The sequence below is a fragment of the Oenanthe melanoleuca genome, chromosome 12, assembly GCF_029582105.1.
Source record: "Oenanthe melanoleuca isolate GR-GAL-2019-014 chromosome 12, OMel1.0, whole genome shotgun sequence".
Classification (NCBI taxonomy): Eukaryota; Metazoa; Chordata; class Aves; order Passeriformes; family Muscicapidae; genus Oenanthe; species Oenanthe melanoleuca.
In genome coordinates this window covers 3,095,864-3,123,005 of record NC_079346.1, presented here as the reverse complement: position 1 = coordinate 3,123,005, position 27,142 = coordinate 3,095,864, and the positions used below count along the sequence as shown (strand labels likewise).

The following is a 27,142-nucleotide window of genomic DNA, read 5'->3' as shown; positions in this document are numbered from 1 at the left end:
TATTCTCCTGGCTCATAAAATAAACTCTAACAAAACAAGTTACTCTTGTTACTCAAACTATTCCTCATTGTTGACCAGACTTCTTACATAATGTTTTCTTCTTTGAGTGTGATGAAAGAATGATGATTTAAAAAAAACTAACTTATTTTTGAGTAAATAACTTGATTTTGCAGAATTGCAATAATTCTGGAGAGATTGTTCTTGCTGAACACAGAGCAGCCAGTGACTGCTCAGCAAGATTCAGCAGGACTGTTTAATGAGGGGTGAAGACAATACAAATGCAAATCCAGGGAGCAGTTGCTTTTTCACAGTTGGTAGGCTGTGTTGCAGGTGCATTTTCTTAATGAAGGTTAATTTGTCTCATATTTTAACCTGACAATACTTGGCATTGTTAGTATATGGGCTTACTTAAAGAGCTAAAGGGGGGTTTTTCTTAGGTAGGATTGGGTGTTTGATTTCAAGTGTGCTGAATATTAGCTGGAGTTTTCAGAAAAGTCCTGTTAGGTTTTGATGACAGCAAGGGCCTTTTGATTATTTTGACAGGTTGGCACAAGGCCAAAATCAGCTCTTTTCCTTGGTTATAAATCCTGAAAGGCTGAGATAAAATGGAATAGATTGGTGCTGATCAAGATTTACTGAGGGAGAACCAGAAGCAGGCTTGAGTACCACAGCAAGTAATAAAAAGGCCTTGGACACATTCTGTCACATTAAACCCAGAGTAAAAGCCACTGGCCTGGCTTGGGCTGGTCAAAATCACCTTATAAAGTTTATTGTGGAACTGTTAAAAAAAAGAAGAAGAGAAATTACCCTGGACATAGGCAGAAGAAAAAGCTTTTCTGCAGTTGCTTATTAAGCATCATGTGTAAATTATCCATTGTTATCCTACTGTACCTCAAAGCCTTTTAAATCTCTCATGCCTCCTGTATCGACTTGTTTTCATCCAATATGAGCTCTCATGAATGCTGGATGCTGAAGGACTGGCTTAGAAATCAATTCCAGCTGCTGAAATATTACCTCTATGCCAGTGACTCCTGCTTCAGGGAGTCTAGTTCAATATCCTATCTCACACCCATATAGATGACTCCTTCAGCTCTCTTATTTCTGGAACATGCAAAGGGATATTTCTACTATTGTAAAGTAAATAACACCAGAGATCAATGTGTGAGAAGGGTCTGTGGCATCTCTGGCAATGGTCAAAGGAATTTGGAGATTTTCCCCTCTCACTTGAGATGTGATCCCAGTGTATAATAACTGGAAGCAGCATTTCCCTGATATTTATACAATAAACCACTGACTTTAGTTTGGTCCTTGATAGATTCTTGTGGAAGAAAAAGCAGCACAATCTGGCACCTGAGTTGAAAGTCCCAGTGAGATGTTGCATCCACTGGCATTTTCATCTGCTCTTACACAGATACAGAATTGGTAAAAGGATTTCTGCATTGAAAAGATGCTTCTTACTCAACTGCTGAGTTCACTTCAGGTTTTAATAAGAAATTGCCTGTGTAGTAGAATAAAGTCAGATTAGGATCACAGGGGATACTATGGAGGGAAGCTTGCTGTATGTTGCTCATGGTGAGGTGAATTATTTTATCCTTTATAGCAGGATAATATTGTAGGATACAGAAAAATTTAGATGTTTGCAAAGGGTGGGTTGTACTTCAGTCACAGATTTGTGACAGATTTATATATATATATAATTTTTTTTTTACTTCTCAGAAGCACTTTTGAGAATGATCTTAGTTATAACAAGAGTTTGGTTTGAGCATTACCTTTGGCATTTATGCCTGCATCCACATTGTGTGTGTGTTCCCTCAGTGGGAATTAGCCTTACTTGAGGAATTCTTTGGAGAAGATTTTTAAATGTTTAAATTAACAACCCAAGAACTCAGTTATGCAGAAAGAACCAAGACAGTTCCTTGGCAGAGTCAGAGCCTCTATGAAAATTGAGGATAAAGGGAGTTCTGATCAGTTGCAGGGATTAAGGCAAAGGAAGTAATTTAACAAGGTGAGATTTCAGACATGTAAGTATTTCAGAACCTCTGTTTTAATAAGAAATTCCTGTTTCCAGAGTCAGAGCTTCTCTCACATCACTCAGCTCCTGCAGCATCCTCACAGCCACACAAAACTGAAGATTTAAAATATTTTGAGACCGTGGAGTTTGAAGCTGACTTGCTTTGCAGCAGCAATTACTGATCAATCCAAATTTAACTTAAAAAGCACAATAAAGCAGAGCAGCCAGAGAGCAGCAGTGTTTCCAGGCAGTTGGGAGCAGTGATGTGCAGGGCACAGGAGGGGACACAGGGACCTGCCAAGGGTGGCCTCAGGGGCACAGCAGCCTGGCTGGGCACACAGAAAGGGTGTTTGCATGAGCAATCAGCAGTTTCTGCACTGCCAGGAGCTGTGCTAGGTTAATTTATTTCTGTCTAGTCAGGGCAATGATAGACTACAAATCCACTTCTGACTGAAATCAAATAAAGCCATTGGTCCCCTGCAGCAGCTGGGGTGCTGACAGTACTTTAGAGGAGCAGATCCATCAAGAGTGGAGCTCCAAAATCAGCTTGGGATGAGATCCTGAGCAGAATGGGGCTGGACTTGCATATCAACTACAGATACTCCTGATTTTAAATAATTCTATAACAAATGGGATGATCCTTTAGGTCCTGAGAAAAGGATGTTTGTTTCCTTTTTCCTTTACTTTGCATGTGTAAAATTTCACTTTGTACCATGTCTGTGCTCTTGAAAGGTGTGCTTTTATTGTATCATATTCTACAGGCATAAATAATTGTTGGTGCTGCTCACAACCTTAATGACTCATTAAGCTACAAACTTGCCTTTTATTTTGATTAAATTCCTAATAAACTTGCTGGTGAATGGGGACTACTTTTTTTTTTAGTAGTGAAGAGCATATTTGAGGTGTGGTTAATAGCACTTACTAAAGTGCCCTGCTGCTCATCAACTGGCTTATTTTGGTTAAATGCAGAGTCAAGGTTTCTCATTAGGCAAAATTCTGTCTTATTTTATGCTCAGGTGTGCCTTGGCAAGCAGTGAGGATGCTGTGTGATCAGAGAGCTGCCTGTCCCATCACAGCTCCAGAGCTTTCACTGACCCTTTTGGGGAAGGTTTGATAGCTCAAAATGAGCTTTGGAAGCTTTCCTAAGGCCACAGAGGAAATTGTGCACCTGCACATGGAAGTTATCTTGAGAAATTAAGGCTGGATGGGGCTTGGAGCAGCCTGGGTGGTGGAAGGTGTCCCTGCCCGTGGGGTTTTTAAGGTTCCTTCCTGCCCAGGCCATCCCAGGATTCTGTGACTCTTTCAGCTCTTGGGAAGCAGACTCTGATTTTGCTTTTAGCAGGTGCACAATGGGAGTTGGTGTTTGGCTCTTCACAGGGTGCTGGGAGGCTCTGTCCGAGCCTGGCACTGCCCTGTGCCTCCTGTCTGCCAGCTGAACTCAGAAACCTGAGGGATCTCTGGCTGATGCTCTGCACAGTGTGATGCTCTGCATTTTCACACCTTGCAAAAGGACAGCCCTGACACAGCATCACCTCCTTGAGTTTAAGGCTGTAAGTCTCCTGGATGGCACAACATAAAATCTGCATGGATCATCCAATCTCTCCTGCTCTGACTGATAAAAAAGAAGGGTTGTTGGTGGGCAGTAAATTAGGATGCAGCACAGAAGTTTTACCTGGAGGTGCTAAATCATTTAACTCTATCAGGCTTGTAGGGCTGTCTTTGCTAATAAATACAGGGAGGATTATCTGCATTGGGGTGGGGAGGAGCTCAAGGGAAGGTCAGCACCTGCTGAGCCTTTCCTGTATAAGTAATGACCTCTGCAGATCCTCGTGGATTACTTTTATTTTTGTGATTACACAGCTTTTCATCAGGATATTGGCCAAGAGCTGGGCAGCACTGCACACCTAAAACAGCAATGGAGTGCATGTGAGGGGGCCAAGAAGGGTTTGGTTCACTGGGGGGAGAGAAGCAGGGTCTTTGTCTTGAGATTTCCTAAATATAAAACTGAAATCACTAAGCTGTTTAAATGGATACTTTACCCATAGATCTGTGCCTTTGTGATGAAGCTTATTCTGGACATTCTGCTGAATGTTCTCTGTTTATATATATTAAAATTAGTCTTTTCTAACTTTGGTTGCAGAAATATGTTGAAATATGCTGGTCTTGGTTATAACCAGTGTCACAAGTCCAGTCCCTGAGCTCTTGCTGTGCCTGTCCATGCAACACAGTGCTGAAGGTTGCAGTCCTGGCTCAGATTTTGTTTATAATTCTCCCTCTTTGCCTTAGAATGGAGCTGTAGGAGCTGCAGTTGCATCCTCAAATGCAGCATGAGTCTGTTCCCTGCTGAGCCCAGGCTGCAGGAGTGGAAGCCAAGCAGGTGGTGAGCGTGCTGTGCCTTGGAGGATTTAGGCAAAAGGTGGATTATGTGTTTCATTGAAATTTAAGCTTTTTCTCTCTTCTTTCATAAGCTGGAAAGATCAGATGGATCCTAAAACTAAAATCTTGAAGTGCACAGCTGAAAAGCTCTGCTTCAGATCACTGGTGTACTTTTATTTTTGTGTGTTTTACAAAGGACTTGGTTAAAACCAGAAATTCAGCTTTAGGGGCACTGAGGAGGAAATGTGCTCTTTGTAAAACAAATAAGTGTGTACAGAGGTTTGTTTGTTCAAGAGACAGTGTTTTGGGATGCAATTAGACCACAGCAATTGAGGAGGAGTAACCCAAGCATTTTCCAAAATCTGATAGAGGTTGACCAGTGCAGAATGAAAGAGCTCTTCTGTGTGCTGGTGCTTTGTGACTGATTACTGGTTTTCAAGACTCTGAGTTTGCCTCTACTGGCTGAGTTAATTTAGGCCTTAATTATCAAAGCAGCTCATGGTGCTGACCTAACTCTGCCCCTGCTGAAGTTGGAAGGGGTTGGGGTGAGGACAAAGCCAGGTGACTTTTGGAAACACTGCTGGACTTTGGGTGCCTCTACCCAGCCTGGGAAAGGGAAACTGCTCTGAGAGAGGCAGGAAACTTTGCAAATTTTTGGTAAAGTATTAGAGAGCAGCACTGCTGAGAAGTGATGGTTCTCTTTAGCCATTAGAGCACAGAAAATATTCCTGTTTATTCCTGTGCTGGTATGCATTGGAGAGTTCCAAGATAATTTTTGTGAGTTATTTTAATTGACTCTGGGAGCAGGGGACTAAATATTACCAGGCCTTTTGATTTGTTTACTTGCTGAAAGAAAGGTGGACAGAAACTGTGGGAAAGCTGGGCTTCATACCAGGTATTGCTTCTTCCAAGCCCCAAAAAGATGTAAATAACCAGCTGGGAATACAGAATGGAGCTCTGGGCAGCAATATTGCAGTGCAGTTGCAGCAGTGCAGAGCCCCAGGTCTGTGGGTTTGTGAGTGGTTTGGGGTGAGGAATCAGGAAATGCCTTATGAGGTTTCTTTGTTGCTGCAAAGGGGCAGGAAAAGTGAATTGCTTCCCCTGCTGATCAGTGAGGGTGAGAGATGCTGGAGCTGTGCCTGGGAGGTGTCAGGGATGGAGCAGGAGGGACATCCCGTGGGAGCTGTGGCTTGGGCCACATCCAAACAGCCTCAGTGAGACAAACTCAGTTTGTCAAAAGCATGGCTGGGGCTCTTGTGCACGAATCTTAACTTAATTTGGGGTTGGCAGCAGTGTCCCAGCAGGAGGGTTTCACTTGGGATCAACAGGAAAGGCTCAGACTGCTTTGAGGGCATCTTGCTGCAGAGGAAGTTAAAACTTGTCTGTCAACAAAGTTGCTTGGGAGAATCGGAGAAAGTGGAATTTTATATATTCAAAGCAGTGTGTTTGTTTCAATTCTTTTAGGCATTTCTGCTACTCATTCTTAAAAAAAGAAATTAATACACTTTTGAAATTGGGAATAATCAATATTTTCTTGCAAGTGTACTTGTGTAGAAGGGGAATGTGAGAACCAGAAGGAAAGCAAAATTAGGATCCCAGATCATATCTTGCCCTTCTGAGTCCCCTTTGTCCATTTGTTTTGAGATGGGAGGTGCCTCATATCTCCTGTGGAACAAGGGAAAAGAAATTATCAGCTCCACAATAATCAGTCACTTTGTTGATATCATTCCTGAAAAACTGAAGCAGTGGAAGAAGTGAGGCTGTCCCTGGCAGATGGGTTTGGCTGTGGCTCCCAGCTGAATCCTGCCCCTTCCAGGCACTGCCAAGCCAGGGCAGGGGTTTTTCCAGCAGGTTTATGGAGCTGCTCTAGGGTGGTGCTGGCCCCAGAGCTTTGCTTTGCTTTCTGGTTTAAATTGGCTTTGGTGCTGTAGCTGTGCCCTGTGCCTCGTGGCATCATTACAATGAAAAATCTGTCAGGTTTTCAGGAGAAGGTGTTAATTTCAGGCACTTAAAACTCTGCAATAGGAGCTGCTTCAAGCAGGAATACAAAATGCAAGTGCTTAGTAGTTGTGTTAATATTTATACCCAATCTTTCAGAACAGCAGTTTAACAACTGGAAAGGGATTTCAGCTTAGCTCTCCTCTCTGGCTGCATTTCAGAAGGTGGATTTCCCTACTGGCCATATGGGCTCAGGTATGCTCTACACTGAGGGTGACAATTTGCCTGCAGGGACAATCATTCCTGAGGCAGCTAAGAATCCAAAATTATGGGTGTCAGCAGCAGCAACCAAAAATTTGGTGTTAAAACTCCTCACAGCCTCTAGCAGCACAGGATCTCCCCTTGTGGCTGAGTGAGGATCCTTTGGGGGGGGGAAAAAAAACCAAAACCACCAACACATGCAGCATAGAATAAATGTGTTTCTATTCCTTTTTTAACTCCAGTGAGTTTGGCTGAGACTTCCAACACATTTGCTTTATTTGGGAGTTTGCCAAAGGTTTCTGTACTTATTCTTTAGTTTGCATCACATTTTCTAAGTTGTAAGGCTGATTGGGTGTCTTTTCATGTCAAAACTGTAGTATGCTATACTTTAAAAAAAGAAAATATATATTTTTTTAAATTCTCTTGCATTTTGAAGCAAATGGCAGCAGTCAATCTGAGACTGAGTTTGCTGGGCAGAACCTCAGCTGCTCTCCAGCACAGCCAGATTTAACCCAGCAGAGGAGCTCAGGGAGAGATCCTTCTCCATCCAAGAGCCTTACAAGTATAAGGGATCTTTCCAACTTGACCATTACTTCAAATTAATAGCAGCAGCTCCTGAGTTGCAAACACAGCAAGATTTGGGTGAGGATGTTCAGTGATTTCTCACAGTAGCTCTGTGGTCAAAGCTGGGACTGTGATGCAGAGAGAGCTCATAAATGGTGTTACTGACCCATTCCCAGCCAGAATTCCAGAACCAAGGATGCTCTGGAGGTTTCCCTTGGAGCTGCCTGGGCACTAACACTGAATAAGAGCCCCTTGCTTTGCTTGCACCCTCTGGGTGTGTCCTGGCTCTGATCTTCCATCATAGCTTTGCAGATGGATATTTGGGATAATCTCCATGCAGGAATGTGGGTTTGCAGTTCCATCTCTTGTGTTAGAGAAGTCCCATGGGTGTGTTCTGGTTTTGGTGGCATCACCTGTACAAAGGCTTGTGGGGTGTTTGGGATTTTGGAACTTGGTCTTACAGCACAGCCCCTACCAAAATTGGGGCTGGAAAATATCCTGCAATGTTTTCCTGAATTGCTTGGCACACTCCTTTCTCTTTACCCTTTCCATGCAGTAAATCTTGCTCTTGCTGACAGGCTGGTAATTGCCTTATGTAGAATGAGAGTCTTCCATTCTCTTTGTTTTTATAGCATGAAGCATTTCCCAACAAAGTTTAAAAAGACAGAAAAATTCATGGTGGTGGCAGTGAGAGCCCCCCTGGCACGTGATACCCACAGGAGCCCCAAGGTTTAAAAGAGACTCAGATGGGACTTGGGCTTATTCTGCTTTGAGACAGCTGGGAACTCTTACAAATACATGTGAGCACTGGAACACCACACAGAATATGCCTTGGGGCTGCAGGCATTATCTGTCCCTGATGCACTCCACACAGAACATTTGCAGTGGGGATGAATGGAGACAAATGTCTAAAATCATCACATAAAAAATTGAAACCTGTTTCCAAGCCCTTGTGGCTGTGGCCAGCTGTGGTGCTGAGGCTGCTTTGTGGGTTTTCCTGCACCCTCTGATGTGCAGCAGCTGAAGGATCTGCTCCAGTGTGTGCAGGGCTCTGCTGTGCCTTGTGCACCCAGACCATTCCCCTCCCACCTCAGAGAGGTGAGGGACACAGTGCTCAACCCTTGTTTTGTGATGATTCACCTAAAACTTGTCCTGACTTTGGCAGATCAGCCTCAGAGCACCCAGGGGAAGCAGTGACAAGTTTTGTGCATATCAGGGTTCCCAAGGCTTTACAGGCTGAGCTCAGACTGGGGAATTTGTGCTGCTTGGCAGGGGTGTGCAGGGCTGGAAGATAAACTCAGCTGTATGCAACTGCCAGATGAGTTTCCACAGCCTTTGATTTAATCACTGGAGCATTGACAGGAGGGTTCAGCTGTGTTATTTGGGTCCTAGGCTGGATCAGGTATTGTCATATTAATGACATCCCACTGCAAGTTCTGCCCTGGCTCACAGTCTGAGCAGCCAAGAAATAACAATTCCTTGCTTGACCCAGACTGCTCATGAAGCTGGGCTTGCTGGGGCAGGAAAGGCTGTGCTCAGTCCTTGTGAGAGCCCTGACCTGCAGAGGAGGCACAGTGAGAAGTGCTGACACTGCCCTCAGAGCTACGAGTTCCACCACTGTTGCTAATCCCACACCATTGTATGAAGTTCAGCCCTGTAAATAAATATTTGTTATATAATTATGTAGTGTTGATGGATGTGAGCAGCTTGAGCTAGGCCAGGTTTCCCTGCCTATGGTGAAATGATCCTTAAGGTTCCTTCCAGCCCAAGCCATTCTGGGATTTTGCTGCCAAAGTTTTTGGGAGACCTTTAGCCAAGATGCTGCTCCACTATGTCATGGGATGGAAGATTCCCTCAGAGCATTCCTTTTTCTGAAGTGAGATTTCCATTCTATTCTGTATAAATAAGCATGGAAGTGCTCATCCTTTTTTCTGATATTGCAACAAAGGGGATTTGTGTGTGAAATAAATCTTTGTAAATCTTTGCAAGGGTGTCTAAATTATTTATGGGGGTTTTAGTTTGGTTTGCATGCCATATTGCTCTCTTGTGTTAGACACTTTATCCACCACCCAGCTTTTCACATTAATCACTGCAGGATGTGCTCAGTTATCCCTGCTCAAGAGCCATCTATTACATTCTAGTGGCCACAGCCAAATGGTCTAATTTTTCTGTTGGTTGTTCTATCCACTGTTTCATAAACTCATGGCTGTTATTACAGCAGCAGAGATGTTTTGTTATAGCACAATGATGCATTTGTTATTTCCATGATTTTTTAATTTTCTTCTCTCCTTTTGTGGAAGAAATCATGATTGAAATGGGGGCTTGTTCACTGAGCTTTGTTCAGCAGGTCCTGTCCTGAGTTTTTGTCTCTCTATGTGTAAATAGGCCCCTGGTGTTTCAGCTCAGGCTGTTTTCCAAACCAGGTGATGACTGCTTTTTTGGGAGTGTGTCCAAAACCTTACAGACACTGCAACCTTTCCTCATTTTGATTGGAAAAAAAATAAATAGCCTTGACAGATTAATGTCTTTTATGGTGTTGTTGGCACAGAGTGGGAGGCTGGTGCAGGTGACCTCAGCTGGCTGGGATGAGCTGCATTAGAATTGGCCCCAGTCCCCAAATGTGCCCTCTGTCCCTGTGTCATTGGAGTGTTCAGTGTCTGTGCAGCTCTGAGTCTGAATCTGCAAATGCCTTGTCTAGCATTTAGGCAAGTCCTTCTGTGGGTCTGTCAGTGCTGTGACATCTCCCCTTGCCTCATTCCAAACAGTAAATGCTGCATTAATTAGTATGTGCACATACAGCAGGGCTTTGTGCTTGTGGATATGAATGTGAACTCCTGGAGATGTTTAGCAGGATGGAGCTGTGAGATGATCAGGTTTGGAGTTGTGCTTTATTCACAATACAGCTGATGGTGTCTCTGAGGCTGTTTTGGTGTTTCCTTGGGAGACTGAATTCCTTATCCTTGTGCATCTGAGCTATGGGACCTTGGGGACAGTGCAGGCTTGTCCTGGTGCCTCTCCTCACCTGCCATGTGCAGCCCAGACCTGAGGCAGCAGAGCTCATGTCACATCAGTGCAGGGCCTGCCTGATAACCACAAACACAAATCCAACAACTTTGGGAACAGCCAAAATGATGCATTAAAAATACATGAGCACAGATGGCTGTGGAGTGAGAAAGTCACAGCTGCTTGCTCTCATGATTCTTAGGAATATGTTTTTAGCTAAGGTGTCTAAACCACCTAAAAACAAGGGAGGAGGAGCCCAGGAAACCTCCTGCCTTTAGGAGAAAAGGCCAACAGGAGCCCTGTTCTGCTGTAATTCATGGGGGTGTTGCTGTAACCCATAAAGCACAGCCATGTGTTCAGGTCCCAAAGGGACATAATTATTTCATGATAACAGCTCTCCCCAGAGTGGCCTTACTGGTATTTTAAAAAGCAATTATTGTGGAGAAAACCTATATTTTTAGTGCTGACAGTTTTAAGAATATTGAACAGTAGTTGCAGCTGAGATAGTGATTCACAGAGATTAATGCAGCTCTTCAGACTTCCCTGGAGCCAGGGGGAAAGAAAGAAAGAATTCTTTGCATAAACAGCTGTAAAAGTATAGAACTTTTAGCACATGCAGACACCAGCAGTTGTCAGATCCAAAGAGAAGTTATTCATATTTTTAACAGGTCAGGCTGTGGAGTTCTTTGATCCAAATCTCTGCACTGGTGCCTGCTCAGGTTTCCCAGGTGCTCTGGAGGGAGCAGAGTGTGAGTGACTTTTTCTTTGTGAGGGAGGGGTGATGCTCAAAGCCTCCAGGTTGTGGGAGGTGAACTTGCCACTTTCTAGACAGCCCACAAAAAATTGCATCACTGGAGTTTGGCTTTGTTCATCCTTTCTGCAGATAGCCATCCTCAGGTGATCACAGTGCCTCACACAGAGCTGGTCCAGCTCTTGTTGTGATGCTGCAGGAGAGTTTCACTTTGACAGCCTTTCAAAAGCACATTTCAGAGCTCAGGATTCATAATTTTCTAAAGGTTCCAGTGAAAGGATGTGTTTGCACATTTCCTGATGTTGTTCTGTGTTAATTCTTCAGTGTTGCACCCTAAGAACTGTCTGAGTGGGATTCTCTGTGCCTGAGCACTCTCCACATTTCCTTTCTCCCAAAGGATTTGGGATATAAAAGCACAGAGTGAGTTTGGCTGGCTGGAATCTCTAAAGGAGTCCTGAGGTCTGGATCTCTTTCACCACTAAATTTCCCTTCAGTTCTGGGGGAGGTGGAGCACAGGGTGGTGCAGGGATTGTTTTTGTTTGTTTTTAATAACAAGCTTTAAGGCAATAACAGGCAGGCAGTGTCAGCCTGATGTGTTCTGCTTTGATTTCAGGCATTACACAAGGGACCAGACTATTTTCACATCTCCCCCTAGAGCTCTTTAGCAACAACAGCAGCAATAATAACATCCAGGTTATTAAAAAAAGAAAGGAAAGGAGAAAACATCAGGCAGTTCCCTTAAGGAGCAGCACAAAGCCATGGTGAAGGTGCACAGGACTGGGCATCTTTGCTCCCAGGGTAAGAACAGTGCACATAAATAACAATTTCCAGCACTGTTGCACTTTGAGTATCTCTGATGTTCAGAAAAAAATAACCTTCCTTTCAGTGAAGGAAATATGAGTCTTTTCACAAAAAATGTTGCCTTTTCAACCTTTGCCTGTGTAAGAAAATGAAATAATTTTTTAAAATCTCTTTAGAACCAGCATTGAGAGAACCTGGGGGACTGCAGTGAGTCAGGCTAATGCCCAGTGAAGGAGCAATGAGTTCTGCCATGGGGGCTGTGCCTCACCTCAAGTGAAAGGCATTTCAGGAGCACAGTGTCTGTCCCAGGAAATGGCACAGACTCACCTTTGCTCTCTGTGAGTCTCAGACTCACCATCTTCTACAGCTTCAGTCAAGCCTTTCCTTTCTCTGTCCTTTTTTTAATCTAAAATGATTAAAAAGAGAACCTCTAGGCTCTTTTGTGCCAGAACTCTCAAGAGGATGCAATTCTGGATTTCCTGTGGTGATCAGGTGTGTTTGATGCCAAAGAGAGGAGGTTATGAGAGGGGGAGCAGTGCTGGAGGGGAGAATTGTGCAAATGTTTGGTATGAACATTTCTTCAGAGCAGGAACAGCAGAAATGAAACTTCTTTGCCAGCTTGGAGGAGGTTGGTAGCATTGCAGAAATGCTCACAGAGCCTGTGACCTTATTTTTTTCCATTCAGAACCATCTGTGGGGATAAACAGGATCCCAGAGCCAGGTGAGAGAACAATGCCCTGGATGGAGCCAGGTGCAGAGCCATTCTCTTCTAGATGGTGGAAGACATGGAAGCTTCTTCTAAGTTTTGGTCATCTGCATTGCTGATGCCATTATGGGCAGAAGATTTCTTTTGCATCAGTAATTATCAGGATTAATTCAAGAGTTTGTTGCATTGGTTTGGCTGGGCTGACTGTCCTGGGAATCTCTGAGGCAATAGCTGTTGAAGAGTTAAAAGAAATCCTGTTTTGCAGTGAAGGGTGGTGATGGCTGTCCTGTCAGCAGAGTTCTGCTAATGGAGAGGGCCCAAGAACAAATGTGAGATGTGCACATTAGTGAGCACACTCCTTGTTAATTAGTGCTTTAACACGTGCATTGTGCTGGGATTCAAAGGCCCTGAAACATCTCCAACTGCATTTCACTGCAAGGCATTTTGCCTTCTATGAAAATGTTTCAGGAATGCGGGTTCAACTAAAATAGTCAATTTTTCAGATTGAGGGAAGCAAAAAAAAAAAAAAAATTTCTCTTTGTTTCTTTCTTGGTTTAACCTTCTCCTTGTTCTTCAAAACAAGTCATTAATCAATAACAATAGAAACTGCTACTCTTAGGGCTGTCAATGTTTATAGCTTTGGGTTTAATAGCAAGGACATAAATATATACTTTTCATTACATTTTTGCTGTTATTTGCTCATCATCCACAGTGTCTGATATTATCATAACTCTTTGGTTGAGGCTGTTAAAGTTATGGTTAGCTCACACTGGCATGAAGCAGAGAGAGCCATAAAAGAAAAAAAAAAAAAAGCAAAAAACCCCTCACAGACTGAGATCAGCTATTAGGAACAACTGGTCACTTTGTCTCTGTTCACAAAACAGCAGCTCCAGTCTTGGTAGATAATCCCTTCCCTGAGCAGATTTGGGATGGACCAACACTTCTGAGCAGAGAAAATCTGTTCATGTGCTGAGCAAAAGCAGCACCTTGAACAGGAACCAGAGCAGGGAGGACCTGAGGCTGTGATTGCAGCTGCCCACCCCAGTTCTGGCAGCAAAGATCCCCAGGGTCACACACTGAAGAGGACAGTGGAGTTTTTCTCCAGTGGAAAATCTTTGCAGAGAAGCTTTTTCCCCTCTCTGTTTTGGCTAATTCCCCCAGTGGGGCCCTACCCAGGAGCTTCTCATTGCCCTGAGAACCTTTTCTCCTGTCAATACTTTGGTTTTTATCCAGGTGAGTGGGTAGGGAGACAATGAACTGATGGAACCAGCTCATCATTGGAGATGGCCAACAAACAAACAAAGCCTTGGTTGAGACTTGTCAGGGTAGGAATGATTGAGATGGTGAGCTCATGGGTATAAATCATTCATCTTCAGGTAGAGGATGTCTGGCTTCCTTCAGGTTGAAATAACCAGTGAGACACTCTAGATGAAATTGTGAGCTGTGCTGGTTCTTGTAGTGCTGCCAGGTTCTGATGGACATGGTGGGGATGATCCTTGTTCAAAACCCCTCTGGTGAGTTTTGAACTAACTTCTGAGGACTCCCAAGCATTTCACACTCTGTATTAGTTTCAATTTCTGTTTACACACTGTACTTCAGAATATAAATTTTTACAAAGAGTACCAATGTTCTTTCATATCTCCCCCTTCAGAACCTGTCAGCTGTTGGCAAAGACTTACTTTTGCTGGGTTTTCCCAGCTTTCTGCAAATAATCCAGGCTTATCCTTAAATAGCCTAATTCTGTGTCAGAGAATTTTAGGATTTATTTCATTCTCTAATATTTCATGTGACAAGCAAATAGAATAACACGTCCTTAAAAAAAAAGTCTTTATACAAATCTAATTGTACTCCTCTCCAGAGCAGCAGCAGCAGCAGCACACTTAGCAGCTTCAGAATGAGTTTGATTCCTATTTCCAGTAAGGTGTTATTCTTTGTAAGCTGCTAAGTGCTTGCAGTAACTCACAGAGAGGAACCAGGAGTGACAGCATTTCCCATTTCTCTGTGCTTGTGCTGCTTCCTCACCTGAACCAGCATATTCAGACTGTCTCTGGCTGTGGGGTCCTTTTGTGTTTGTCCCATTTGCATGTGTCACCCTGGTGTGTGATGACAGCCCCAAATCCATGAAACCCAGGGTTTTCTCTCTGACCATGCCATTTAGGAAATGCCTCTGGAACCATCTACAAAAGTGCTGTAGCCTGGGTTAGTCCTCATCAGTTCTGGCAAATAATAGTTTGGCAGTAAGAGGAGCTCTGTGTGACTGAGGGTTTGTGTCAGTCTCTAAACAAGCATTTTTTGGCCACTGTTGATGCCTCGGGGAAACGATGCCTTGGGTTTTAGCTTCTGTATTTTTCAGATTCTCTGCTGCTTAGTGCATAACTCTGAAACAATGTTAGGTGTTAATAAGTTCTCTTCACAGGACAGTTAGACAAAGCAGTTCCTTCCCAGCTAGAGAATCAAGGACACCCAAAATTCATAAACAACAGCAAGGGAAAGGGGGCAGGCCAGGGGCTGAGACTTCATAGCCTGGGGCTGTGGTTGGACAATTGACTCCAATGTGTAGATGAACAAAAACCTTTAAAAGTGTAAAACCAGGATCCATCTGGGATTTGTTGCTACCTGAACTGATCAGCCAGAGGGGGAGAGGTGTTTGAGGTGTTGCTGGCAGAGTTTCAGGGGAATATTCAGAGTTTCTGCTGGGGTCTGTGGCTGCTCTTTGTGGGGTGGCACAGTCCCCTCCTCCACTCTGGAGAAGATGGAAACCTGAAAACCTGAACTGCAGTAAGTCACCCTTGCTGCCTCAGATTAGGTGATGACTTGAGGTTCAGGGCTGTGCTGGGAATACACAATCCCTTTGGCAGGCACTTGTTATTTAGCAGAATTACTGCATTTTGGGCTCGTGTGCCCCTGCTGATGGCACTAATCTCCATGTTAGGAGACAAAGTACCAGCTGTGCCTGGCCCTATTTGTACTACTTTAGCCACATGGATGTTCACCCATTTAATCTGGAAATATTTCTCCACGCTCATCAACAGCCACATGCAGGCAAATGAAATTGCCACATTTATTCTGACTCGGTTTTGAAAGCGACAGATGCTGCACTACTGTAAAACAGGGTGAGAGGGTTTGCTAGCTTTGGTTTTGTTCCTTTCTTGTGAGTGTTTGATACATGAGCTATTAATGCTGATGAGTGAAGCTACTTTTCTTCAAGGTTGGCTCCTTCTCTCAGAGCATCAAGCAAAGCGTCCACTGCAGGACTGGTGTCATTTGTACTCACATAAAGGACTTAGAAACTGCCCTGGGACTCAGGAAGGAGAAGAGTTGGCACATGTGTGACTTGCAAGCACAGGCAGATGTGTTATGTGCTAGTTATTACTTTTTGTTAATAATGTGACTTTTTCCCCAGCCTGAATAATTCAAAGGATGCTGTTGTGCACGTGCCTGAAGGAGCATAACCTTCTGCATCCTCTGGGTGTGTGGGGTGTGTGCTGCTCCCAGTGCAGGGGTTTTAAGGGGGCAGATACAAAACCAGCTGCCAAACCTGGTGCATCAAGTGTGAGCCTGGTACAGCTGCTTCTCTTCTCACACCTCACCACTTTCAGGGCTGTGCTGCAACCACTTTGCAGGGTGAGCTTGTTCCCACTGCTGACCCCGTGGAACCAGCTGTCACCAGTGGGGACAGGGACTGTCCCTGCTCCTTAGCAGGGCCCTGGGACCCCAAGGACTGTTCATACAGGCACTGCCCTGTCCCACATGCCAAGGGCCACTCAGGGCTCCTGCCCTAAACCTGAGCCTCTCTCTGCATTTAGCAAAGCTGGCAGGGGGGACTATGTGAAAATCCCTGCAAGAGCAGGATGTGAAGGATGTGCTCCAGGGCCTGGCAGAAAATGCTTGTGGAGGAGAGAGAGCCTGTGCTGAAACTGTTAAACCCCCTTTAGTGTCTGGTTCACTGTCCCTTTGGGATTTGCTTGAAGCTGCATCCTGCAGCACCTTGTTTATTCTGTGTTTGGCAATCCTTCCTAATGCCACGTTTGGGTGGTGAATGGGGCCAGAGGATCTCCAGAGGTCCCTCCCAGCCTCAATTGCTCTGCAATGCAGGGGTGCCTACAAAGACTCCTGGAAGGAATAAAGGAATCAGAACCTCTCAGCCTCACTGGAAAACACTGGCACAGGAGAGAGCTCTGTGGCTGTAGGTGTAGAATGGGTCAGTCTTCCCTCACCAGAGACAGTTTCTCATGACTTTGGAATGGAAATACTGAAAAAGGCTCATCAGTTCATTACCAAACCATCATGTAGTGCCTGAGTTCAGTTTGTGAGTTCAAGTACAGCAGAGCAGAGGTGTTTCTGGAATAGCTTTCTGTTTGCTTTTGTGTGTTGTCACATTTTGCACCTGTGTTTGCCAGATCTTATGGTGTAAACTAGTCGTGTTTTTTGTAGAAATTATTTGGATGTGACCTTGCTGCTTTTATTTTGGGCTGAGCCCTGAGGAATATAAACGTTGTGTTCTTACATTCAACTGGAGCAAAACATCAATTTGATAAACCTTGTGTGCCTTCAATTTGCAGCCTTTTGATTTACTTTTATTAAACAATTATAGCTGGATTTGCCTTTTGGGGGGAGCCTTTGTTTATGGCATTCAAAGCTGACAAAGCCCAGCTAAGCTGGAGGATGGATTATGGAAAATCAAAGCCAGCTCTCCTGATGGGGACAATGGAGCCTCACCATGACACCTGGGAGGCCCACACTCCAAAATGATAAAGTATTTTCTTTGAGGGAAGGTCACCAAAAGTTCACTTTTACAGAGATGTTCTTATTCTCAGCTAATGGGGCTCCCTGTAGCAGGGTCCTGCAGTTGCTTCACATAAAAAGGATGGATTGTCAAAGAAATTACCTTTAAAGCTCCTCCCTGGCACACTGATTTGAAAGGACAGCCCAAGTGTGTGTCCTGGCCAGAGGAGCAGTCCCTGACCCAGCCACACAAGCTGTGGTGCCTCTTTGCACTTGTGCACTTCAGGATTTGTCAGTTTGAGCCCAACCCTTGTTGCTGGGCAAGTGCCATTCTTTATGTTTGTGCTTTATAATAGAATCTCCTGCCTGGCTTCCAGAGCAAGCCATTTAATCTCTTCATGCTGTGGAAATGAAGACATTTTCAGTCCTTTGGGGATATTATGTGCTTCTCATATCGTGGGTGAGATGGACTAAATCCTTTTTTGGTCCTGAAGAACTAAACACAAAATCAAAACACATAAGCAGAGCCAGGCTTGGCCCTTGCTCCGTGTGTTACGTGTGTAATTTCCTGCACATGTAATTGATCCCCAGTCATAGCTGGGCCCACACCCAGCTCTGGGAGACTGGGGGGATTATTCTCTCTGATCCCTCTCTGGCTTAGCTGGCTCAGTTTTCCCAGAAGGGGGAGAGAGATGTGAGTAGGGTGCAAGAAGTGTGACCTCGAGCCAACATCATCTGCTGGGAGAATTAGGAATGGGCTGTTTGGGCTTGCTTAAACTTGATCATTCTTAGAGGTGATTGGAGAAGATTTTGGGAAAATGTAGTTATCTTTTTAAAATTACTTCAGTTTTGCATAGAAGGGAGAAATAATGTCAGCCCAGATGTTTATTTGGGCACTGGCTCTGCTGATTTGGCTCCACTGATATTTTTTTTTTTATAATGCTATTGGCATGATACTTTTATAAATTAAAACCCTAATTGGAGCATTGTTGCCAAGTCATTATTAATTGATTTGATTAAATCTCCTCTAAGAAACATTCTGTATCAGGAGATGACATGTTTTCATAGGAAACTGGTAGAACCTTGTTCTCATTTGGATCAGTAAAAAGCACTGCAATCATGCACTTAGATCCATGATGTACAAATTTAGGTAAAAGAAATCACATAAAGTTTTAATTCCCAGAATTCAAAACTGGCAGATTGACTCCAGCAGAATAGACATGTGGCTTTTAATTTAATTTCAGGTTTTGTTCTCTACCTAGCTCTCAGAGTAGGCAATTGCATTTGTTATGCTGTAGAAATGAGGATGTTTTTGGGTATTTCAGGATTGCAGCAAGAAGGTTTAGACCCCAGAACACTGAGCAGTGCCTGCTGACTGTGAACCCACTTCAGGGTCAGTCCTGCAGGGAATAATTCATTCTCAGCATGAGCTGGGGCACAGGTCCCTGCAGGAGGGCACAGGTTGGGCTGGCAGTGCTTTAGCAGGGCTGCAGGATGGTTTTTTAAAGCAGTGACCATTAGAAGGCCTGTGGGAGGTGTGCTGGGCAGCAGGAAATGCAGTAGTGCTGTGATGGGCTGTCCCTTCAGATCCTTCACTGGTACAGAGCAGGGTAATTAACTGTGTAAGTTAATAGAGTGTTTCAAACCCTCTGGGGCTGCCTGCAGTCGCTCAGCTCACACAAGTGAGCTTTGTGGCAGGCTGTGCATTGCAGGCCTCGTGTTCAGCATGAAACCAGCCCAGCTCCCTTCACCTGTCACCCCTTATATTTTATAATGGTAAATACATCCCACTGTCTCCACCACCCTCAGCTTCTCCTGTGTTTCTGCAGGGATCTGATGGTGAGATCTGCCACAGAAACCCTGAATCTGGTGCTGCTTTGTGCCATGCCAGACACCTGGAGGACAGGGAGCTAAATTCTGCACCAGTTTTGCATTCAAAGAGAGAACACATCTCCACACAAACCCCTATGGCTGAGGTGCTGCAGAAACCAGCACTCTCCCACTGTGAGCTCACAGAGCTGCTCCCAAGCAGAATCTTTGCTATTTTGTCACATCAAACAGTTTACATTCAACAAAACCAAGGGCCTTGGGATGGAGGTACAGCATCTGCTGTGTCAGTCTCTGTCTCACTTCTGGTTTTTGAGTTTTCTAATTAGTTTATGTTCCAATAAATCCTTACTACAAAACCTGCTTTGAAACAATTGAAAATACAACAAAGAGAGGAATTTAAATTGCTTATGGCTTGCTTTGTATGGCTCCCAGGCATTTGAGCAATTTTGCTAACAAGTATCCGGTAACCTATTTCCAAAGGCCACTAGCAGATAATTATATTTGGTTAATTTACATACTTTCAGTTTATAATCCTAATTAGTTCTCTAACCAGTAGTCCCTAGGCAATATGTAGTCTTACTTCATTTTATTTGCCATCCCTACTGTGCAAGTTCTCTTAATTTACAAAAAAATGCTGTTAGGTTTGGTTCAGGGCTTTCCCATTTCAGTGCACATCTAAGCTGGGTGATTCCACGCCGCTTTAAACCCTGTTTGCAAATAAGTATTTTACATTTTTATAGATTCTTACATCTGGGAGGCACAGTGCAGTTCAGGGGAGCTGACCCCAGTCTGACACAGAGCCTGTTTGCATTGCAGAGAACCAGCCAAATTCTGCACCACCCTGTATCCAGGGTGTCCCCTTGTCACCCTGGTGGGCTGGGGCTGTCAGGGGATGGGGACTGAGGTGTTGCCATGGCAGGAGCAGGGACAGCCTGTGGAGCAGCAGGAATGTGAAAAGGCTGTGGGAGAATCTCCAGGAGCAGATTCTGCTTAAACCTCTCAGCTTGGCAATTCCTTGTTGCTCCTTTGTGTATTTAGGATCTCGCCTTACATGCTCATTATGCTGGGGTCACTTTTGCACCCAAGGTTGAGATTATGCTCAATCAGGGGGCTGAGGTGGAAGCTGGATATGGAGTTTTATACTTCCAGGTTTAACAGAACTTCAAAACCACTTGGAATGAGCATCCCCAGTGGAAGGGAGCACACCTCCCAGTGCTGATCCCTGCAGGGCTCTGAGTATCTGGAGCTGAAGTTGTGCCCAGACAGGACCAACCACCTCCTTGTCCCTCATGGTGGAGGGTGTTGGGTTTTGGGTACAACCTGGAGTAACCCAGGGGACAAAACCTCTGCTGCAGCCTGGAGATTTCTCACATGAGATGTGCTTTAGATAACAGCACAAATTCCAGTGTTGTCTTCTAAGCACTGGGGTATGTACTACAGTGTCATTTTTAGAAAAACTGTTGGATGAAATATTTCCTCTTGGGTGTTTAAGGCTGCTTTTAGTTGGATTCATTGCTCTGTAATGTCAGGTTTGGATTAACATTATGGTAATTGCCAATGTTTCCTTGCAAGCAATAAAAAGACCCCAAATCTCCCTTTCCAACACCTCATTAAGTACTTTGATAGGGCAATGAGAAGTGGGATGACAACTGAAAAAGGATAAGGAAAATCTGCAGTTTGCAAAGCTTTTGTTCAGATTTCCAGGATAACTGATGGATTCTGTGAGCTGATGCTAATTAATAAATCCTAGCTGAAAGGAGAGAGGTGATTTTTTACTGTCCAAAATAACAAGTATTTGAGGAAAAACTCAAAGGTGTGTGAGTAATTCTTGGCCAATAATTTTATTTCAGCATCTTAACGAATGTAAATTTTATACTGTGGGTGCTTTGTTGTGATTCCTGCATATCACACCGAATTCCCAAACACATTCCTGCTGCTACCCAAGGCACAAAATGCTCAGCATTGATGTCAGTGGTGCCCAAAGGAACCACTGCATGTGAGGTTATTCCAAAGGAGTCTGTTTTTGTGAGGAGCAGCTTGATCATAATTATTCCTCATTAAAACATTTCAAATCTTGAAATTAGGACATTTTATCTCTAATATTCCCAGACAGACTAAAGGTGGCTTAGCTGTCTGTTCATGCCTGGTTTAAGGATTGTTATTCCTCACTAATCCCAGCTCTGTGCATCTGAGTGTAGGAGGGGAAGTATTTTGCTGTGGCCCTCACACCTGCAGGTGGGATGAACAGAACATGAACCCAGGGTGAAGCAGATCTGAGGCAGGGATGGCAAATGTCTCACACTGAAAGCAGTGTGTGAAAATCTGGTGTTTTCCCACTGTACCACTGGTGATGGTAACAGCTGGTGCACACCAGGTGAAATCCCAGCTCTGACAAAGTCAATAGAGAAACCTTTCCCAGACTACAGGAGCACTAGCTCTTTATCCTGAAGGAAAACACAATTTGAAGATAAATTTGCAGAGGCTTATTGACAAGAGTGCCAGATTACATGGGCTGAAGGGGCATTTCCAGGTATATAGAAGCTCACTGTGGAGTGGGGCAGACACATTCCATGGAATTCAGTGCTAGTCCACAGAGGGAGCAGAAAAAAACCTGGACAAATCTGTTTGCTTCTCAATGACAGACAAAATAGGCACAAGAAGCTGCTCATCTCTCCCCTTCCAACTTTGAACTTTTATCACTAAGATTGCAATTTTTGCTTGTTTGAGTTATGACAGAAAAGTCCAGAACAAAAACTTAAAGGTTTGGGAGGAAGTTTTCACAGAAAAATGGAGAGGGGCTGGAGAATCTGGGAACTATTAATAATGAACTCTCCATCACTTAATCTAGCACAATATTCCAATTTCTATCTGAATTCTTGATCAGAAATAGAAAACATAAAAAGGAGTGTGATACCTCGTTGACACCTCTGATTTTTTTCACCATTTTTTCATTCTTTAATTTGTATATTTATTTGCTTTAGTTTTTAACCACTTTAATTTATATATTGTCTGGTTTTAGTGCAAACCCCCACTGAAGGCTGTAGGTGGGGTTTATACACCACAAAACAAAGCAGGAGAACAAAAGTTCTGTTTCTTTCTTACAAGTCACCTTAAATACCTTGTGAGCTGAAGACAAGCATTGCTTGATTTTGCTCTTGATGTTCCTTGTGCTTGTCCCTTGCCTCTGCCCCCAAGAAAACCTCCATCCAAATTCCCCCCCAAAGTCAGGATGCCAATTATTCCCTCAGGTTTGGCTCCAGGGGCTGTCCAGGAATTTCTGCAGCACAGGAGCTGCACTCCATAAAATTGTATTCTAAGTGGTGAAACCAGAAGGGAATAAAAAGAATTTAAAGTAGTTTGAAATATAAAACAATAATTTATTTTACTCATTTTACTTGTTAACGTTTGGAGCTAATGATGATTTCATGAAACTGCTTTTATAATTCAATACATTCAAATCTATAAAGCAAACAGTTACTACCATGGGCTTTTCAAATTCCACAAACTGTCTTATATAAACAAATTAGCTGTACATGCACGTTTCTTCAATAGGTTGCAACATTTGCAAACATGCTTTAAAATCCTTTAAAGCTGCATAATAGTGTACTTTGCCTCAGGCTTTTCAGATGAAACCTCTACACTTCCTTCAGAAACCTTCAAGAGAAAAAATGTTTAAATGTTGAGCATAACTCTAAAAACTGTTTGATAAATGTTAGATATTACAAGAGAATGATTCTAATTCTGAGTTTAAACCTTGAGCTAAGTATTGATAAACAGCACTCTGTGTAGAAGTGAACAACAGCAAAATAATATCACAAAATATGGTTTCACCAAAAAAAAAAAAAAAAACAAACCAAAAAAACCAAAACATATGTGCAGTTGCTCTTGTGGGTTTCTTGCATTTTTTTTATGTAAAGAAAAGCACGGGTACCTTTTAATATGAATATAGCTTAAGTAAATTACCTGTGTAAGTATGGTTAATACATTTCTGATATTTAAACACTTCATGTAAAAGGTAACAAGTAAAAAAGTACAATCAGTATTCCAGAAAGCACTGCTAATATTGCCTTTGAAGGAGATGGAAAAGCTTCCACTCCACTGCAGAGTGGAGATCCTGGCACCCACGGCTGTAGAGTTCAGTATTTGAACTATAAACTCGGTGACTGTATCTTATATACAAAAATCTTGCCACATTGAACGAGGCATTGATTCCTACCCCACTGGTAGTGTTTTATGTACATAATTGAGCCCTGGATCGATTATACAGTAGTCACTGACAGGAAGGAATTGTACACCCGCGTGCCGTCTGGTGACTTTGTTCCATGGGTTAGCAGTTCCTGGATTGTCATCCAATTGTCAAATATCTTTTTATTCCTCTTCTTCATCATTTTTTTGTGGCTCAGTTCAATGATGTTCATCTCCTTCTTCTCCTCCGCGCCTTGCTGCTCCTTTAAGCACTCTAACCTGCTCTGCATCATGAACTCCCGCCGCCTCCTCTGCTCCTTGGCTTTCACCAAGTGCTGCTTCCTCTCCTCCTTGCTCCAGTACCGGCCCATCTTCATCTCGCTGATGGCGTCGTCATCCGTGGTCATCCCGCTGCGCTCCTCCTTGATCTTGATGGCGCGTTCCCTCAGCAGCCTGTCCCTCACCGGCCTCTTGGTGATGTAGCGCGTCCCGTCGCTCCTGACCTTGACCTTCCACTCCATCCTGGGCTCGCTCTGGCCCAAGTCCTTGCACATGCTGACCAGGCTCATCTGGCTCTGCGCGTACTCCACGGCCGATTTCTGCTGGATCAGCTGCATGTAGCTCTGGTAGTGCTGGGCGTGGGCGGGGATGTGCGCATGTTTGTAGGGAGAGTGGTGGTAGGGGGACGCGATGGAGCCCGAGCCTTTCTGGCCCTGAGTGGGGCTCTTGCTGCCGTCGCTGCCTTTTCTCTCCTTGCTCTCCAGCTGCTTGCCAAGCTCAGGGTCTTTAGCGGCGGCGTGGCATTTACCAGCGCCGGCTTCGCGGCTCTCCGGGCCGGCAAACAAACCCTTTTGGGAGGCGCTATGTGCCGCTGCGCCCTCGCTGCCTTGGCAGCCGACGCCGTCCGCAGTTCTGCGCAGGGAATTGTCGGGGGACGTCTCCAGGGTGAGCGGGGTGCTGCGGCAGCTCTCGCCCGTGTTGTAGGCGCTCGAGCTGTCCTTGTCGGACTTCTCGGGCAGCTCGGTGATGTCCGACAGCTCGTGCCGGCGCGCGTCGATGCTCGTGTTGTAGTTTCTGAAGCCGCTGTTGTGCAGCATCCAGGGCTCCCGGTACTGCTCCTTCAGCTGCTGCATCTTGTGGGCCCGCACGATGTTCAGGCACTCCAGCTCGATGTTGCGCAGCTCCTCGTTGAGCATCTCCAGCTCTCTGTCGACGCTCTCCTGGTCGCTTTTGCTCATCTCCAGGCTGCTGTTGTGGTAGTACAGGCTGTAGGGGCTGGCAGACTTCACCTGGCACTTCAGCTCCAGCAGCTCCCGGAACCGCTCGCACTCGTCCACGGGGATGCCGAGGAAGTCGACGTCGGTGCAGTCAGCCGAGATGAAGGACTCGTTGCTGAACTGCATGTCCCCGCTCCCCAGGGTGTCGTGGCTGTAGGTCAGCTTCTTCTGGCTGCCCAGGGTGTTGGAGGAGGTGGTGTGGTCGTCGCCGTTGTTCTCCTGCTCGGAGCTCTCGTCGTTGCGCGTGCTGTCGTCCGTGCGCCCCACGCCGCTGTCCTTCTCGTGCTGGTTGGACAAAATAGTGGCCGTGTCTGTGGTGCCTCCATCCTCCTCCTGCTTCTTCTAGCAACAGAAACAGCAGGACACAAAGAAAAATTATTGCGTGCACGTGGAATATTGCAAGGTGTTTATTTTTAAATGGTTCTCCTAATCCATCACTTTCTATGCTTTCTGCATCTGATATGGAAATAGTATTATTAGGAAGTCAGATAGAAGGTGACCAAGCCCACAGCCTGCTGTGGATGAACCTGAGGTCTGAGTTCCACCTATGCAGCAACAGTGGTAGAAGTCACATTTTCCAATGTTTCCTCTCCCACTTGGGTGCACAATGACATCCAGTTCTCCTGCAGTGCCAAGGTGAGAGAATGTCTCCTCACAACATGGGGATGCCACAGAGGATGCACAGTTCTAGAAAACTTTAGAAAAAAAAAATCTAGGCAAAAATTGAGAAACTACTTTAATTGTAGCAGAATGATGGAGAATATAAGCCCATTATCTGTAGCCCTGCATAAAATTTTTGATGCAAAAACCTTTTCTTTGCCCTTTTCCCCTCATATAGATCTTAATTCAATAATTTGCCTGGGTTGTCCATTTGGATTTCCAGGTTGTGGGAGGCTGTTTCCAGTCTGTGCATGCACATCAAGTAGGAGATTCTGGGAATCAGCTCTCTGCCTGCTCTATTCACACACACCCAGTACCCCTCTCAGTGACCACAGTGACAGGGGATTTCCAAGAATTGTGTTGTAAGGGGCAAAGCACAAAAGGTACTATTTCAAAACATTTTGGTCCCTGAGATGAAATTGTGGACAGTCATGTAATACCTCGATTTTACAGAGAGTCCTTTTGCCTTGATCTCAGTGTCACTTGAGACACCAAGTGTATTCAGCCAAGCTCAATATTGAATATTGAGTGCAGTGGGAAGTTTGACAGCCCTGCACACCAGAAGGGCAGTACCTGCTGAAGCATGCTGGCAGTAAATTGCATTGCCTGGTGGTGCTGTTCCTCTAACATGTCCATGTGCAAGTCATCCAGAAAATCGTTTCTGTCATCATCCATCCATCCTTCATCCAGCTGTGTGAAAAGAGTGGGAAAAAAACAAACCAATCGTTGTCAAAAGAATGAAGAGTGACATAAATTACAGCTTTCCTTTGTGGACAATGGTTGGAAAATCTCAGGAGATTCCTTCCTGTGACAGTGCTGCCGTGTCTTGGGAAGGAGCCTGTCCTTGTGCTAAGTGTGGGTATTGACTGTGCTACCTCCTCCCACACCTGCCTCCATCTCCATGCAGCAGGGTTTTATCTTCAACAGCCCTCTACATATGAAAAAACTCACTCTTTTGATCCATGGAAATACTTGTAAGAGTTGGGGCAGTTTTGGTTTGTGCACAGCTTGATTAGGATGTATAAAAACACTCCAGAGCCCAAAGCTCAAACCCCTCCTGGGAGGCAGCATCAAACTCCAGAAGGAAAATCCAGCTGGGGTCTGTAGGACATTTTTACTCCCATTCCCAGTTATCCCCACGGGAAAGATGAGAAATATCCAGGCTGAGAGGACAATGATGATCCTGGCCTATGTCTCCAGGTGCCCTGGCAAGGGCTGCTCTCCCAGCACTGGGAGCAGACAGATCAAACAATGGTGCTCCCGGCTGTTTGTTCAACACCTTTGTTGTGCTAATCCCTGCTCTACAAAGGGATCTGGTTCCACCTTTTATTACAGCTGAGGAGGCTTCTTGACAGTATTCAAGTACTTTAAGAGATGGTGTATGAAGGGCTAAATAATAGGTGTTTTAATGAATGAATAATCAATAGCTATAAGAATTAGAGTTCAGCATGTTCTTCAAAACTGTGGCTCAAAACCATTCATAATGCCTTGCACTGATGTTTGTAATAGCATTGCAGCACATATAAATCACCAGATGTCCTAGAAATTGAATTTTAATATAAAATATATATGTAAGTACCATGACTACTGAATTCCATTATTTTAGACCATATATATATATGTATGTGCAGTCAGAGCGTGTAATATGGTTTTAGGTAGATCTGGTAGATTTAGGTTAAACATTTTGAAAGAACTGCTTTCTACAAAGCAGCAACTGTTTTAATTAAGATTCAGGTGAGGGTTTTTTGTTGCTACCGTACCTGAATTTCTGGTCTTGCCACAAGTAAGGAGATATTCTTGCTCTCCTCACTGGAGAGAAGTGCCACAGCTTCCTCTCGGTTCTGCACCTCGATGCCATTGATCTGTAAAGATAAAACAGCACCATGAAGTGTTTTCATAGGGACACCTGGATGCTGCTGTGCTGAGCTGCATGGAAAAGCTTGGCTGGTGTGGGAGTCAGGCCGACTGTACTCCAGGTCAAGCAACCATTACTAAAGAAAACCTGTACCCCAACCCTAGGCCTTGGGAGGCATTTGTTATGGCGATCCCAAAAG

General features: G+C 44.5%; 1 protein-coding gene across 1 annotated transcript in view; it reads right to left on the bottom strand.

The window, feature by feature from the left end:
- Nucleotides 1-22,322: 22,322 nt before the first annotated feature.
- Nucleotides 22,323-27,142, bottom strand: part of PDZRN3 (PDZ domain containing ring finger 3) — a 129,381-nt gene continuing 124,561 nt past the window's right edge. The window contains exons 8-10 of the mRNA XM_056501698.1: nucleotides 26,849-26,950; nucleotides 25,662-25,778; nucleotides 22,323-24,770 (exon numbers count right to left, since the gene is read on the bottom strand). Coding sequence (XP_056357673.1) covers nucleotides 23,226-24,770; nucleotides 25,662-25,778; nucleotides 26,849-26,950 — 1,764 coding nt within the window. The 3' untranslated portion in view covers nucleotides 22,323-23,225. The remainder of the gene's footprint in view (nucleotides 24,771-25,661; nucleotides 25,779-26,848; nucleotides 26,951-27,142) is intronic.